Source organism: Peromyscus eremicus, chromosome X (assembly GCF_949786415.1).
Source record: "Peromyscus eremicus chromosome X, PerEre_H2_v1, whole genome shotgun sequence".
In the NCBI taxonomy this organism is placed as follows: domain Eukaryota; kingdom Metazoa; phylum Chordata; class Mammalia; order Rodentia; family Cricetidae; genus Peromyscus; species Peromyscus eremicus.
This window is the reverse complement of record NC_081439.1, coordinates 37,537,694-37,554,624: the sequence shown is the minus strand read 5'-3', so window position 1 is coordinate 37,554,624 and position 16,931 is coordinate 37,537,694. Positions and strand designations below refer to the sequence as shown.

General features: G+C 36.8%; 1 protein-coding gene across 1 annotated transcript; it reads left to right on the top strand.

Moving 5' to 3' along the window:
• Positions 1-14,404: 14,404 nt before the first annotated feature.
• On the top strand, positions 14,405-16,496 carry LOC131900001 (large ribosomal subunit protein eL31-like). The gene is made up of 2 exons (XM_059251461.1): positions 14,405-14,455; positions 16,118-16,496. The coding sequence occupies exons 1-2, from the start codon at positions 14,405-14,407 to the stop codon at positions 16,457-16,459; spliced, it is 393 nt and encodes a 130-aa protein (XP_059107444.1). The 3' UTR covers positions 16,460-16,496.
• Positions 16,497-16,931: the final 435 nt, after the last annotated feature.

Below are 16,931 nucleotides of genomic sequence, written 5' to 3'. Positions count from 1 at the left end.
CACAATCCCTTTGCATACAGTTTTCCCAGCTTCCCCTTAACACTCAGCTACAGTTTTTATTGATTTTAACATCCAAGAAACTTTGCCTGAGGGCATTGTATATCTTCCTCCTTGCTGTGTTCATGACCACCCCTTTCCATTCTTAAGGATATGCTATATCTAATTACAAATCAGAGGTCATTCTAATGTTTTCAGTTAAAATTACCTTTTCCCGTACAGCCTGCTAATTCAATTTAAAAAGAAAATGTGTGTTACTATTTTTGTTTTGTTTTTTTAACACTTCATCCTATTTCTTTCCAACCTGATGCCTCTATCTCCCATCCCCACCTGTCTATGGATTATAGCTTGATTTTCATTTACTTAATAGCTTATCCATTTATATGTGACTATATACCATATTTGTCTTTCTGGGTCTGGGTTACCTCATTCAGGATGATTTTTTTCCCAGATCCATTCATTCGCCTACAAATTTCATTTTTTTAAAACTGACTAATAATAATTCTCATAAGGATGTAGAGCAAGGAGAACACTCCTCCATTGTTGGTGGGAGTACAAACTTGTATAGCCTCTATGAAAATCAATATGGTGGTTCCTCAGAAAATTGGGAATTGGTCTACCTCAACACTCACCTATACCACTCTTGGGCATATACCCAAAGGACACTCTATCCTATGACAAGGACACTTTCTCAAGTTACTTTTTTTAATAGCATCATATATCTTAACTGCATTTATTATATGATAGTTCATTTATCTTCCCTAGGCAGTAAACAAGTTCTGGTGTTTTTGCATTTCATTCACAACAGTATTTTTTTGTCTTTTAATATTCAGTAGAATATCTAAGACTTTCCATTTGAATGTATTAATGCTGTTCAACCTCCCCTTTAAATGGGTTGAACAAATTCCAAGAGATCTGTAAAAGAAAATACGGATTTCCTTTCATTAACTTTCTTCATATTTTTTTTTTGGGGGGTATTGGTATTTTCTTGTCCAGATGTTTAAAAGTGTTGGTTACAAAAGTAGATATTGAACAACCCTAAACTCTCTAATAGCATAAGAAAAGAATCATTGGAAGATTATAGTTCCGTGGAGTGGAAGGAGAAATGTACTTTAAGAAAATGTCAAATGACCAGCTATTTGATGCAATAGATTCAAGGAATCTTTCCTTGCTATGTGATCAGTATATTTAAAGAACAAGGATATGTAACATGAAACTTAAATTCACTTTCAAATATAATTCAGTGGAATTCTTTTCAAAACAATATTCCCTATCTTTTTTCTTTTCCTCTCTCTCTCTCTCTCTCTCTCTCTCTCTCTCTCTCTCTCTCTCTCTCTCTTTTGAGGGAATTGTATACACGAGGTTTCAATCTACATCCCAAGCTTGTCTTGATGCATAGCAGTTGTCTTGCATAAAATCTATTAAGTGCTAGGATTATATGCATGGGCCTCCACAGCTTACTTTTTTAAAAAAAATTGTTTCTGAGATATATTCTCACTTTGTGTTCCAGGCTGTGCTTGATATCTCTGTCCTTCTGACTCAGCTTTTTACATACTAGGAATAAACACACACTATCCATCAGCCGTATGTTTCCTGATGGCTTTTGGAGCTTTTTTTTCAGGCCTTAAGGCTCAGAATATTTGTTCTATACTATGGTTTTGCCTAGGGTTGTGTTAAGGGAATAATCTTAAAATACAGAATAGAAGGAAAAGATTATTTGGAACTTGGCATACAGCCTTGAAGTACTATGACTCCTCTAACACAGCTTTAAAAAAAAAAACTCTGATGGAACTTCAGCTTTTGTACAATATATAGGATACAATATTATCTAGTTATGTATTTTTTAAAATCTCTATGTGCTTAGAGAATATTTTATATTGTTAAATTTAATGTCTTCATAAAGTTGATCCAATGATATGTGTAGCTTTATATAGATAAACTATAGACATTAATATCAGTGATATTGTGTGGTAATCATTCAGCTATTCAGTTAAAACTGCTATCTCTGCTTAAAATATTGAAAAATGCCATTAAAGCTCATCAAAACATTTACAAAATGCTACTTTTTCTTTTTATTACATTATAGTTCTCCATGCTCCAAGAAGACATGTTTCTATGTCCATTTAAGTATTTTGCAATTGTAACCTAAAAATATCACAATTGACAAAATGCTATGGAAATTTTATGGAGTTCTGTCATCTGAACATTGCCAACTTTATCAGCTTCTGTGATTATTTTCAGAAGACACTCAAAAGATCTGGCTGTAGTCGGAAGATTTCCTGTGTCCCACCTGGCCTGTGGTCAGGACAAATCTCTCACCCACAGTCCTGCAGCCCTTATAAAATAATCACACAGAGGTTTAATATTATTTATAACTGTTCAGCCATTAGCTCAGGCTTATTACTGATTAGCTCTTACACTTAAATTAGCCCATAATTATTATCTATGTTTAGCCACATGGCTTGGTACCTTTTCTTAGTTCTGCCTTGTCATCTCGTCTCCTTTGTGTCTGGCTGGAGACTCCTGACTCTATCCTTCCTCTTTCAAGAATTCTCCTCATATGCTCACCCCACTTATACTTCCTGCCTGACTACAAGCTAACCAGCGTTTTATTTTTCAAACAATCAGAGCAACACATATTCACAGCATACAGAATATCACCCCACAGCATCTGGCCTGCTGATGTTCCCTCCTAAAAGAGAGAGGGGTCATTAGTCTCAACTGAGATTCTAGTGTCTCTTATCTTTAATGTACAATCCCCAGCTGTATACAATCTTTCCCCAACTGCAAATGACTTTAGGGAATACTAGAGTATATAGGAAATAGAAGATGAACTGAAGTGAGACTCATTTAATGGGGTGAACTTTCATGCTGAGTTGGGAGTTTTGGGCAATGCAATTGTTTCATGGCCACCAATATTCTTGGAAATAATCCCTTATCCATGCTCCTGTACCTAAGCCCTGAGCCCTATAAATTCATTGCTTTGCTGAGTTGGCTTGTGTCAAACTGTTCCTTTGCTCTGTTCCTGGTGCATAATCTGGCATGAATAGACATTTGCTCATGTCTTCCCAGTAAAAGTTAGCACAACACATGTACATACACAGAAACATATCTATGGGGTATATAATACATGTATACACATATGTATCTGTTGGTCTGTCAAGACGGAGTACTTGTAAGTTATTTCTAAAAATAATGGTAAAATATAAAGATGAATGAAATATATAAAGCTGACACACAAATTCAAAGTAAAATGTAAATCTAATGGTCATTGTAAGCTAGCAGCTCCAAACTCTTATTTGCATACACTTAAAATTACAATTATTAAATATTTGCATGACAAACAATTAGAAATGCTAAGTGTAGTCATATGCATACAAGTTCCAGATTCTCTAATATGGATTATTTAGGTTATTTTTTATTTAAATTTCCTCCTTAAGCTTGATTACTGCTTGTCTTCTCTTTTGTTTTATTTGTGTTTATAATGTTTTGTACCTAAAAAAACACATATGTTTTCAACAAGGCAATACACTGTTTATGAAATAGCTTTTCAAAAACAAAAAATGATTTTTTATAAAATAAAAAATCTCCAATCATGAGATACCGCATACTTCAATTCAACATAAAAATTTTATTTCCGAGTTAGGAATACTAGAACTCAAAATTTACAACACAGTTGAATGCCCCAAAAAAAAAATTTTACATCCCAAACAGTATCAGTACTCAAAGTTTACACTCTGATGTAACTCCATAGCTACAAAAAATAAAGATAGTGTGTTCATGTTTCATTGGGTGAAGAAAGGGAAAGAAAGGGGGAAAGCAAGGAAAGGGTAAGTGAATAGGGGAACAAAAATGTTCGAAGTACAATTTATTGCACAACATAAAATAACAGTTAAAATGAATCCTCAGTCTACCTCTTTAGAATGTAAAGAATATAGTCAAATTTTGGAAACTCAGGAATACAGAGGAAGGAACAATTGCAAATTACAAAGCACACATGAAAGCAGAAAACCACAACTGGACACAATTCAGAAGCCAAAGCACTGTGGGCTTCCCAGGCCCAAAAGATATATGCACATCACAGCTTATACATCTGTCTCATGTAACATCTCCTAAAAGGGTATACCAGGAAATCTATTTTGAAATAGACACTCCTCAGAATGGCTACATAAATAAGATTGAAACAACAATAGTACATATAGACATGTTAACATGGAAGGGGAAATTTTTTCAGTATCTAAACCCTAGACAAAGAAATATAGAAAGAAAGTTGGCAGGATCTACACCCTAGACAAGTGCAGTGCCCATGAAAGTCAGAAAAAGGTATTGGATCCCCTAGAACTGGAATTACAGGCACTTGTAAGCGTGTATGTGGATGCTGGGCTCTCTGCAAGAGCAGCAGGTACTCTTAACCATATTTTTATTTTTATTTTTTCATAAAAAGCGATCATTCTACAACCAGAGTCAGCTATATATCAAAATTCTTACAATGACCAATGAAGCAAGGTACAAAGATAACACAATGTATGACACCATCTGTATAAAACTCTTAACGTAAACCATCTTCCTGTGTCCTATGTCAGAAAGCAAAACATTGGGTTGACAAGCTAGGTAAAACTTGAGGGGAGAATCTGTGATGCATCTAATGTTCTGTTTCATGTTTTGCTATTCATGCTAGAAGTAAATTAAGTTCATAAGAATGTCTTGAGCTGTGTATATACTCTGTACACTTCCCTTTTGGATATCATACTTGGATAAGAATTACATAAACCCCCAAACTTTTAAAAGCAATGAAAATGAAATTAGCTCTCATTACTTTTAAATGTCAAACCCTTACGTGATGAGCTGGAGGAGGATGATCTGTTCATGCTGTAAGACCCAGCAGTAGGTCACCCTCTACACAAATGAGACAGCCCTTTGGCATAGACTGTGGTTACCAGGCAACTATTGTTCTCTTCTCAGTCTCTGTGGCCTCTTTCTGAGAAAACTGGTTGAATTGCATTTAGCATCTTGTTACATAAATGATACATTTTATACAACAATATCAGAAGCTTGGGGACCCAAATTAAAGCTTTGTCCATTGGTGGGTACTACAGTTCAAAAGATGCCAGAAGAGTATGGGATCGGAAGGAACAATCATTTATACAGTAGCCTCAAATGTCACAATTAATAGACACAGCAATGGGGCTGGCTGACTTACAAGAGGTTTTGGATAATGTGACAGAGGGAAGATGAAATTTAACTCACAGTAATCTTTATCACTTCTTTTATTGAGATGCAGACAAACACTCTGAGATTCAGGAATAGTTAAGTTTTTTGAGCAGGACTCTTCTTTCCTCTTGGACTCCATAGAGGGTGCACTGATTGAAGCAGTGCCCAAATAACAAGATCTTTGGACAAACTGTCTAAAGAGGAATACTAACTCACAGGCATGAAGGTTTTCTGTCTCAAGATACACACAGGAAAGTGATTTCTATTTGACAATGCCATCAGTAATACACAGAATAATTATATTTGTCATATCCCAATCAGCTTGGGGTAACAGGTTGCTTACACACACACACACACACACACACACACACACACACTCACACACACATGCTTGCATAGATGTTATATGACATATAGAGCTTACATAGGTAGAAATAGTCCTTCTATGTTTTAAATTTAAAGACAGAAAGGTTATTGGTTATAATTTCACCTTATTTAAGAAAAACTCTTTATAACACAAAATTTGAGCTTTATTTTGTTAACAATTTTCTAAAATAAAAATAAAACTGAGCTTCTGATCAATCTTTAGCAAGGGAATTCCATGAAGGAGAGTATAAGGTTAATGGTCCCAGGATCCCTAGTTTGAGAATTGACAAATATATTAATCTCAGCAGTCCTTTGTAAATACTAGTAGAGATTGTATTGAGATTTTGTTCAGTATATTTTCTAATCCCAAGATTATACCAGAATAAATTATTAGCAATTACTTTTCTCTATTTCACTAGCAAGAATAAGGTGCCTTTCTTATACTTCTCTTATATTTAGTTTATTACAATGAATATTGTAATTTCAAAACAAATCCTCCTCTAACTAGTTGAAAACATTCTTACCATTGTATATTAGAGTATTTCTACTAGAAGATTTTCTTAAGACTATCAGAAAAACTAGACCAGGTAGGCCATCTGCCCACAGATCTTCCTTCTCTCTTAGTTCCCTCTGGCAGACAACAACTCCTGACCAACCACAGGCCACACCTGCCAGAAGATCAGTCTCCAACTCTGGTGGTGACTCCTACTAGACCAGAGGCGACACCTGTCAACAGAACTCTAGCTTCAAATGGGGCAGACTCTCTCTTGGATCAAAAGCTATGGAAGCTTATATAATTCCAGCCTCTAACTTGGGCAGAGAAGCCATGCTCAATGAGAGACCATTCCAGCCACAAAAAGTCCAACCCACAATTTAGGTGGAGACCCCCTGATCAACTACAAGCCACACAGGCCAGAAGACCAGAGGTGAAACAGAAACCAAGAAAAAAAATCCAACCAACAAAGACAAACTCAAAAATTAGCACCTAGATACCTACATACCAGAGTAAGAACATAATAAAAAACAGCCAGGGCTATACCTCTCCACTAGAGCCCAGATATCCTATTACAGCAAGCCCTTAATATTCTAACACAGCTGAAGTACAAGAAAAAAGACATTAAAACCAACTTTATGAAGATGATAGAGGTCCTTAAAGAAAAAACAAATAAATTCCTTTAAAAAATTGAGGAAAAGGCAAGCAAAAATTAGAGGAAATGAGTAAATCCATTAAAGAAAGTCAAGAAGAAAACTAAACAAAAGTTCAAGGAAACAAATAAAAATGTTCAAATAACTTCCAAAGATGAGTTTGTTTTATATTGGCCATCTAGTTTTTGTCAGACTCCATTGTAAAAGACTTATTTTTCATTTGTGAGTGATTATCAATTGGAGATAGCTTCTGGGTTAAGGATGAGGGCTTTTGTTCACTTTTCCTCTCAGTGCTGGAACACTATCTGATGCAGACTTATGCAGGCCCTGTGTATGCTACCACAGTCTCTGTGAGTTCATATGGGTATTAGTCCTGCTGTTTTTTTTTTTGAAGGTCTTGTTTCCTTAGTGTCCTCAATCACATCTGACTCTGAGAATCTTTCTTCCTCTTCTTCAGCAAGGTTACCTGAGGTTTGAGGGGAAGGATTTGATGGAGATGTTTCATTTAGGACTAAATGTTCTGAGGCCTTTTTCTCTTTCTCTGCACATTGCCAGTTGTGGGTCTCTGTATTGATTCTATTCTGTTGCAAAAGGAAGTTTCTCTGATTATAGCTGAGCATATACAGTAATATATTGATACAACAGAATGTTATTAGGAGTCATTTTATGGCTACATTCCTTTAGCAGTATAGTAGTATTTGATGCTCCTCTTAGGTCTCTGGCATGTCTGGTCTCTGGTTCTTGGCAACACGAGCAGTATCAGGAATGGGTTCCATCTCATGAAGTGAGCCTTAAATCCAATCAGGTATTGGTTGGTTAGTCCCATAAGTTTTGTATAACTATTACAGTAGTGCATTTTGCACACAGGTCATCAATGTAGATCAAAGGGTTTGAAGCTGCACTGGTGTTTATTTATTTATTTATTTTTTATTGTTCAGGGTACCTTCTAGTACCATTAACACTAGTCCTTAGGAGTGAAGGCCCTAGAAAGGCACCAGCTTGTCTTCTCCATGTTCAATGAGTTATGTAGGTGTTGTCTTCAATGATAGAGCCTTACTCTTAGTTTGCGGAGAGCAATGAATAGCCTTGGCAATAGCTTAGATTGTTTGGGGGTTTCCATGTGGTGCCTTTGGTCAACAACTTGATTATTATGTAGACAGGAAATGTGAAGTTTGGGCTCTGTGTCCCCCATTATTTGACAATTTAATTTAGATCACCTTCAATATTTGGCAATTTAAATTAGATCTAATATATATATATTAGAACCTTCTGTTTTATTAGCTTTCCCTATGGCCCCTCAAATGGCGCCTAGTTTTATCTGTCTCTCCCTGTTTTCCTATCCTCTTTCTCCTTTTTTCTCTTCCTTCCCATTTGATCCCCGCTATTCCTCCCAACTGCATCCATCTATAACAATCCATTTCTCTTTCCTCAGGAGATCCATCCACCCCCCCCAGTCCCTTACTCTACCCCTAACCTCTGTGGTTCTACAGATAGTAGCTTGCTTATTGGAGACTTGACAGCTAACACCCGCATATAAAGCAAATACATACCATATTTGCCTTTATGGATCTGAGTTACATTACTCAGGATGCATTTTTTTCTAGCTCCATCTGTGAATTTAATCATTTAAAATTTAATGGCTGAGTAATATTCCATTGTGTAAATGTTCCACATTTTCTGTATGTATTGATCTGTTGAGGGGTTTCTAAGCTGCTTCCAATGAACATGGTTGAGCAAGTGTCTCTGTATTAGGATGAAACATCATTGGGTATATCCCCAAGAATGGTATAGCTGGCTCATGGGGTAGACCAATTCCCAGCTTCCCAAGGAACTGCCACAGTGATTTACATATTGTTTGTACAAACTTGCATTCCCACAAGCAATGGATGAGTGTTCTCCTTACTCTGCATATTCTCTATCATAAGCTGTCATTTGTATAATTGATCTTGGCCATTCTTACAGGTATAAAATGAAAATTCAAAGTATTTTTTATTTTTTTACTTCTGATAATTAGGGATATTGAACATATCTGTGTTTCTCAGCCATTTGAGTCTCTTCTTTTGAGAAATCCCTGTTAAAATCTCTACACTACTTTTTAATTGGGTTATTTGTTTTATTGATCATCAATTTTTGAGCTCTTTATATATTCTACATATTATCCATCTATCAGATGTGTAGTTGGGAAAAACCTTTAGCCATCCTATAACCTGCTGCTTGATTCCAATGATGCTATCATTTGGTATACTGAAGCATTTCAGTTTCTTGAGGTCCCAGTTATTAATTGTTGTTCTTAGTGCCTGTGCTATAGGTGTAATGTTCAGAAAGTCTTTTACTATTCCAATGAGTTCAAGAATATTCACCATTTTCTGTTCTATCAGATTGAGTATATATGCTCTTATGTTGAGGGCTTGGATCCATTTGGAGTTGAGTTGTGTATGCACCATACTTAAAGTCTGATTGTTACAATAAAGTTAAGTAATTATTCTGTGTTAGTGTTAGCATTTTTAAACATAATTGTACATTGTATCATACATCACTTTTCTTTTGTAGATTATGAAATTCATTTATAGGTCAGGGCAAGAACAACATGTAAGAGACCTTGCCTTTTTTCCTCTCTTTCCAAGGGGGAAATTCTTTGTCAGTAAAAGCCTAAGATATTGGGGATGGGCAAGTTGTTGTAGTGCATGTCTTGAACCTTTGCTAGGCTGGAGTGGACAGAGTCTTCTTCTCCTTCAGCCATGACTTGATGTCAAAGAACTGTTAGTATACCTGGATCTGCTGAATATTGGTGCCAGCATTGTGTCATTCATCTGGGCTCCATCACCTCTGATCTGTCCCTGTACGTTCACTACTGGGCTCTGAAACTTGAACCTCTCTGCAAGTGTGTCTTTTAGCAAAGCTAGCTACTGAATTATTAACTTCATCTTCATATAAATCTCTGGGTGTTAGGCTGATATCCTTTCAGTTCTTCTTAGCTTTATTTCATATTGATTTCTTGTATGTCTCAGGTCTTTGCTGTCTAGATGCCCATATTATCTTCACCTTCACATTGACCTTCTCAGCCATTCTTAACCTGAGGATACTCATTTCCTCCAAGTAAATATTTTCCAGGTAATCAAATCCCTTTGCTGCATCCATGTCCTGGAAACCTGGCAGAGGTGATGACAAAGGGATGAATAAATGACAAGCACTGAAGAAATGGCAGACACACATTCAGAAAACCTGGGACTGGATAGATAGTTCTTTCTTTGATAGAGGACACCTACTATACAATGCAAGAACTCAGAAAATTTATTATGGACAGTGCTGTGGAAAAATCCTTTTCTACACTATGAATATGTGTTATTCTCATTTGCTAATAAAAACTTGACTGACTGGTAGCTGGGCAGGAAGAGATTGAGCCAAGAGCCAGACTAGGAGAATTCTGGGAAAAGGACAGAGGGAGTCAGATAGTCACTGACAGACACAGAGAATCAAGATGATAGTGCCATACTGAGAAAAAATTCCAACCCGTGTTGCTAAACATATAAAGAATTATAGGTTAAATGTAAGAGTTAGCAAGTAACAAGCCAGAGCTATTGGATGACCATTTATAAGTAATATTAAACCTCTGAGTAGTTATTGAAGAACTTTTTGGTGGGAGAGAACTATCTGTTTACAGGACAGTGATAGCAGAAGGCATTACATACTCTCTGTGGGAGGTCTCTGTACAGTAACACTCTCAATCTGCCATAATCTGAGAGGTGGAAGCTGAAGTTGATATTTTATTCACATCTGTCAACATTCATATTTGAACAAGGATAGGCTTTTCCAATTTCCTCAAACTATCCCAGGGAAATATTACCATTACCTTGAATCTTATGCTTTGGGGATCCTTGACATGACTGTCCCCATTTCAGTACACTTCACTTATGACTTTGTCTGCTTCCACACTCCTTCATGTGTTATGCTGCTTCTTTAAGTGAGTCTTGGTAAATATGAGCTCATTTCGTGAGACCATTGATTTTGGCCTTCACAATCAGAAGTGTAAAATATGCTTCATCTCACAATTAGTTCAGAAGTCATGGCAGTGTTGTTCTTCAGGACTATCCCACATTCTTAATGGCAGTACCATGAATCATGTCACTATCATCCTTCATGATAAAGTATGGCAATATATGTGGAAGAGTCTATTCTCCTGCTTCTGGTACCTATTGCATATCTTTTCTTCCAGCAAAGGTAGTAGTCTAGGCAGTCAATGAAACACTACATTGCTGTGGAATGCCATTCTGTGTGCTGTGAAGGGGTGTTGCTCTGATTGGTTGATAAATAAAATACTGATTGGCCAGTAGTCAGGCAGGAAGTATAGGCGGGATAAGCAGACAAGGAGAATTCTAGGAAGAGGAAGGCTGAGTCAGGAGTTGCCAGCCAGACACAGAGGAAGCAAGATGACAAGCCTGAACTGAGAAAAGGTACCAAGCCACATGGCTAAGCATTAAACAAGAATTATGGGTTAATTTAAATGTAAGAGCTAGTCAGCAATAAGCCTGAGCTTATGACCATACAATCCATAATTAATATAAGCCCCTGTGTGTTTATTTAGGTCTGAGCAGCTGCAGACTGGGCAGGACACAGGAAAATTTCCAACTACACTACATGGTCATATGGTCATTATCCATCATCAGATCACCCAAGGCAGCTAGCTGCATGGAACTGTCACCATATTTCTCATGGAAGTATACAACCATGCTATGTTCATCCAAGTCTACTAGAACTGGGTGTTTGAAAGGCATTTCCCACCCCAAAGTGCAGGGAAATAATACTCAAGGTTTTGAAGAACAAGGTGGCTTAACATTAGTAATGATATTTGGCAGTCAAAGTAAAGAGGAATGCTTGAAAATCTCTGACATGAGGAGCTATAATCAGTAGAAGCTAATACATCATTTTAAAATATCTTTATTAAAGCATAGCCACATACTATACAACATTCTCCCATCAAATGTACAACTAAAAGACCTTCAGTAAATTATAGAATTGCAAACTCAATCTCAAATTTTCAATTTACACCTGCTCTCCAATCCTACCATAATTAATGAGAAATAACTAATATATTTATGATTTATTGTGGTTTTATTTTCTTGATATTTCATGTAAATGAAATTATCCAACATAGTTTTATTGTATGTCTATCTACTTTCATTGAGGTATGTTTTCCTAAGGATTCATCTATGTCTTAGCACATAGCAAGCAATAGTTCTTTGCATTCACTGACCTTTATAAGCAGTAATGTTTTTACCCATTTTGTTTATGTACTCATGTATTGCTGTTCATTTATGTGGATTTTTGTTATTATTATGAATATTTCTGCTTGCAACTTTTTTTTTTATAAAAGTCTGTAAATAGACATATGTTTTCAATTCTTTTAGATATTTAGAAATTAAAAATGCTGGACTGGATGCTAAATTGTTTCATCCAGTATTACAAATTCAGACAGCTGTGATATTGACTTTCCTTGATTGGTTGCCACTAAAACTGCCATTGTTTTTGACAGAGCCAATGTGCACGCATGCATTGAAAAATAAAACTAGCCTCACTGGCTGCACATCTTGTTTTTAAAGAAATGGGTCACCTTGACAGAATTACCATTCAGAATGAACTTGGGAGCTGAGAAGAGATGCAACAGAAAGCTACAGGATATCATTACTCTTTCTACCTGAGGGCTGAAGTTCAGCAATTTTTAAAGCATGGGTCTTAGATATTATATACTTCTGGTCAATTTCCAGGTAACAGTAAAATTAATGTTTTGATAACTTTGTCTAATCTTATTTAACTATTTAGCTTTTGAGTGACTGTGATGAAAAAATGTGTCAGAATCAAATTAAGAGAGGAAAAGTTTATTTCACTTCACAGTTTCAGAGGGATTTTAGCTTGCTATGGTGGAGAAAACATGGTGGCAAAGTGACTCAGTGTTGAGAACATAATTCAGAGTTTACTTGATATAAGGCAGCAGATGGGAGACAGGAAAGGCAAATTGAAACTAGGGGTAGGTATAACCATTTACGGCTCATCTCTAATGACTTACAGGGATAGTGGGCTCCAACACTTTCAACATTGCATCACAGGCTACAGAGCAATACTGAAAACATGAACTATAGGAGGCATCTCCCATTCAAACCATAATATCTATTACTGTTTGCATAGAAGATTTTGCAACTTCACAAATTCCATTGTTGTGGAAGGCTTACCACCTCTCAGCAACAAATATGTAAAGATATAAGAATGTAAGGATAAATTTGAGGGTATTCTTATATAATAGATAAAAAGCTATCTGTTTTAGCTTCATACATAGTTTCATATATACATATATTTGAATTTATTGAAATTGAGTACTAGGGGTAAATGATCTACTTTTTCTTAATAGAGTCTTAAGGAGGAAAAATTACTATATAAATAGGACAGCCAATATTATTCTATGAAAATATAACACATTGAAAATACAATAAAAGAAAATGCAATATGGTTATCCCATCTGATTTAGGCATACTATGTATATTGCCTGTTGCTTATTATTTTCTAGCTTCCTAGAAGTGTCAAGATTCTTTTAGATTGCACCCAATATAACCCTGGCATGGCAACGCTGTAAGCAGTAAACTGGGATAAAATAATTTATGCTTTTGTTCCATATGTATAAATAATAATTGATCATCACTGTATATTGATTTAAAATGGCATTTTATGTATATTTAATTACAACTTTGTTATTTATCTGTCTGGTAGTGTGTTAGTAAGGTTTTGGTTACTGCTACAAAATACCCAGGATAATCAATTTAAAAAGAGAAAAATTTTATTTCCCTTCACAATGGTAGAGGTTTCAGTCTATGCTCAATTACCCTGTTGTTTGAGCTTATCATGGTTGGAGTACACAGTACTTAGCTCATGAAAGCCAGTAAGAAATAAAAAAAAAGAGCTAGCTTCCCATAAATTCCTTGGAAGGCATTCAGAGACTCAAATGCTACCACTAAGCCCTACTTCTTAAGCATTCCACTATCTTCCAATACTATCACCCTGGAGTTCAACTACTTAACCCGTGGGCACTCTGAAGGTCAATCAAAATCCATGCTATAGAAAACAGTAAATACAGTATGTTTTTCTCTATTCTGATGAAAAAACACAAGTCATAATTAATTTTTTTTTTATCCTAGATACTGTATTTGTCAGTTCAAGATTGTCATTTTTTATTTGTTGTTAAAATAGATGTTAAGATAACATCTACTAACTGCTTTACTCAGTTGCACATATGTACACACCTATAAGTATAAACTCACAGGAAAAAATGCCCTTTACTTATTTCTTACTGGATAAATTATTTCATTTGTTCATTTTAAAACAATTTTTCAGAAATTGTTTTTGTAAATGTTGCTAAGAGCATATTTTTTAGGATGCTATTGGTCTGCACCTCAAATAAGTGAATGGCTTAGTGGTTCAGAAAAGAAAAAAATCATAATTTGTCTGCCATATTCTTTCACATTTACAATTTATTTTAATTAATTAATTAATTTTTTAATTATTTTTCGAGTCTGGTCACAATTTTCCCTCCCCTTCCCTCCTCTCCTCCCAGTCCCTCTCCCAAACCATCCCTCCACCATCCACTCCTATTCCTTTCTCCTCAGAAAATGGCAGGCCTCTCATGTAATTTCAGTTAGCCATGCTATACCATGTTGATGGAAGACCGGAGGGCATCTCCTCTCCTATTGAGGTTGGACAAGGCAATCCAGTAGTGTAGATGAATTTCTAAATGATCTTATTAAAAAAAATCATAAAGCCAGATATAGGGATGAAAGCCTGAGAGATCAGGGAAACAGAGAAAGCCATAACTAGCCTTACCTCACCAACTCTACAGCTTCCAAATGTGAGTGACTTCCTGTCTACCCATGCCTATATGCCTTGCTGTTTTGCCATCTGATTTGTTCTCTCTGTCCAGTTACATCACTTCCTCTTCCTGCCAAGCCCTGTCACTTCCTGTCTGTCTATACAGAGCTACAGACCTCCCTGGTTAACTAGTTTTGGAATTTAAGGCATATGCCACTACATCTGGCTCTGTTTCCAGTGTGACCTTGAACTCACAGAGATCCAGACAGATTCCTGCCTGCCAAGTGATAGGATTTAAGGTGTGTGCTACCATTACCTGACTTCTTTGTTTAATTATAATGGCTGTTCCTATTCCTCTGATCTCCAGGCAAGTTTTATTTACTAAAGCACAAATAAAATATCACCCTCAGCACAAATAAAATATCACCGTACAGTAAAAAGAAAGGGTCCTAAAAGCAGGTAACAGAGTCAGAAACATCCCCTGCTCCCACTGTTAGGAGTCCCACAAGAAGACCAAGCTACACAACTTTAACATATATGCAGAGGGCCTAGGTCGGTCCCATGCAAGCTCTCTGTTTGGTGGTTCAGTCTCTGTGAGACCCTATGAGCCAGGTTAGTTGATTCTTTTAGTGTCCTTGTCCTCTCTGACTCTTATTATCCTTTCTGCCCCTCTTCTAAAAGATATTCTGAGGTCCATCTAAGTTTTGGCTGTGGGTCTTTGCATCTGTTTCTAACAGTTATAGAGTGTAGTCTTTCTGATGGCAATTGGGCTAGGCAACAATCTATAGTATAGAAGAATATCATTAGGAATCATTTCATTGACTATTTTTTCTCCACTCATGTTTGGTTCTATCCTAGGTCTCTGGGCTGTCCAGCCTCTGGGTCCTGGCCCTCCAGGCAATGTCAGTAGTGGGCACCCTTTCTTGGTGTGGGTCTCAAGCTGGACCAGTCATTGGTTGGACACTCCCATAATTTCTGTGCCACCCTTATCCCAGCATATCTTGTAAGCAGGGAAAATTGTAGGTCAAAGATTATGTGGCTGCGTTGGAATCCCAATCCCTCCACTGAATGTCTTGCCTGATTACAGGAGATGGCTTATTCAGGCTTTGTATCCCCCATTGCTAGGAGTCATAGCTAGGGTCACCCTCATAGATTCTTGGGATTTTCCTTTGCACTTGGTTTATAGCTCATCCCAGAGATGCCTCTAATTCCAGTTGTCTTTCTCAGTACTATCTCCTTCCATCTTCCATCCCATTTGATCTCTCCTTGTTCCCATTCTCACCCCCATCAAGAACCCTCCCCTCATCTACTTGTGATGTCTATTTTATTTCCACATCACAGTGAGACTTATGTGTCCTCCCTTTAACCATGTTTCTTACTTAGCTCCTTTGGATTTGTGAATTATAGTATGGTCATCCTTTAATTTATAGGTAATATCCACCTGTAAATGAGTACATACCATGCTTGTCTTTCTGCGTCTGGGTTACTTCACTCAGGATGATTTTTCCATCTATTTGCCTGCAAATTTCATGATGTTGTTGTGAAGAAGGGCCGTTCTGCCATCAACGAGGTGGTGACCCGAGAATACACCATCAACATTCACAAGCACATCCATGGAGTGGGCTTCAAGATGCGTGCCCCTAGGGCACTCAGAGAAATCCAGAAATTTGCCATGAAGGAGATGGGTACTCCAGATGTGCGCATTGATACTAGGCTCCATAAAGCCATCTGGGCCAAAGGAATAAGGAATGTTCCATACCGTATCCGTGTACGTTTGTCTAGAAAACGTAATGAGGATGAGGACTCACCAAACAAGCTCTACACATTGGTAACTTATGTACCTGTTACCACATTCAAAAATCTACAGACAGTCAATGTGGATGAGAACTAAGCTGCATAGTGTCAAATAAAGTTGGAGAACTACCAAAAAAAAATAACTAAGTGATACTCATTGTGTAAATGTATCATGTCTTCATCATCCATTTTTAAGCTTGATGGACATTGAAGATGTTTCCAGGTTCTGGCTATTATGAATAAAGCTGCTACTAACATAGTAGAACAAGTGTCCTTGTGGTGTGGTGGAATGTCCTTTAGATATATGCCCAGGAGTGATGTAGCTGGGTCTTGAGGTAGGTCGATTACCAATTTTCTGAGAAATTGCCATATTGATTTCCAAAGTGGCTGTACAAAGGCAGGCTTTAAGGAATGCTAACAGTCAGTGGGTAGTGTGTTACATGGAGTACCAGCTTGGCATCTTGTAAAGCTGCTGGAGTTGTAATCCAGAGACTATGAAGCCCAAGGTAAGAGGTGCTTTCTTTAGATCTGTCCTGTCTTCCAGTATAACAGTAGTCTTTTGCCATTAT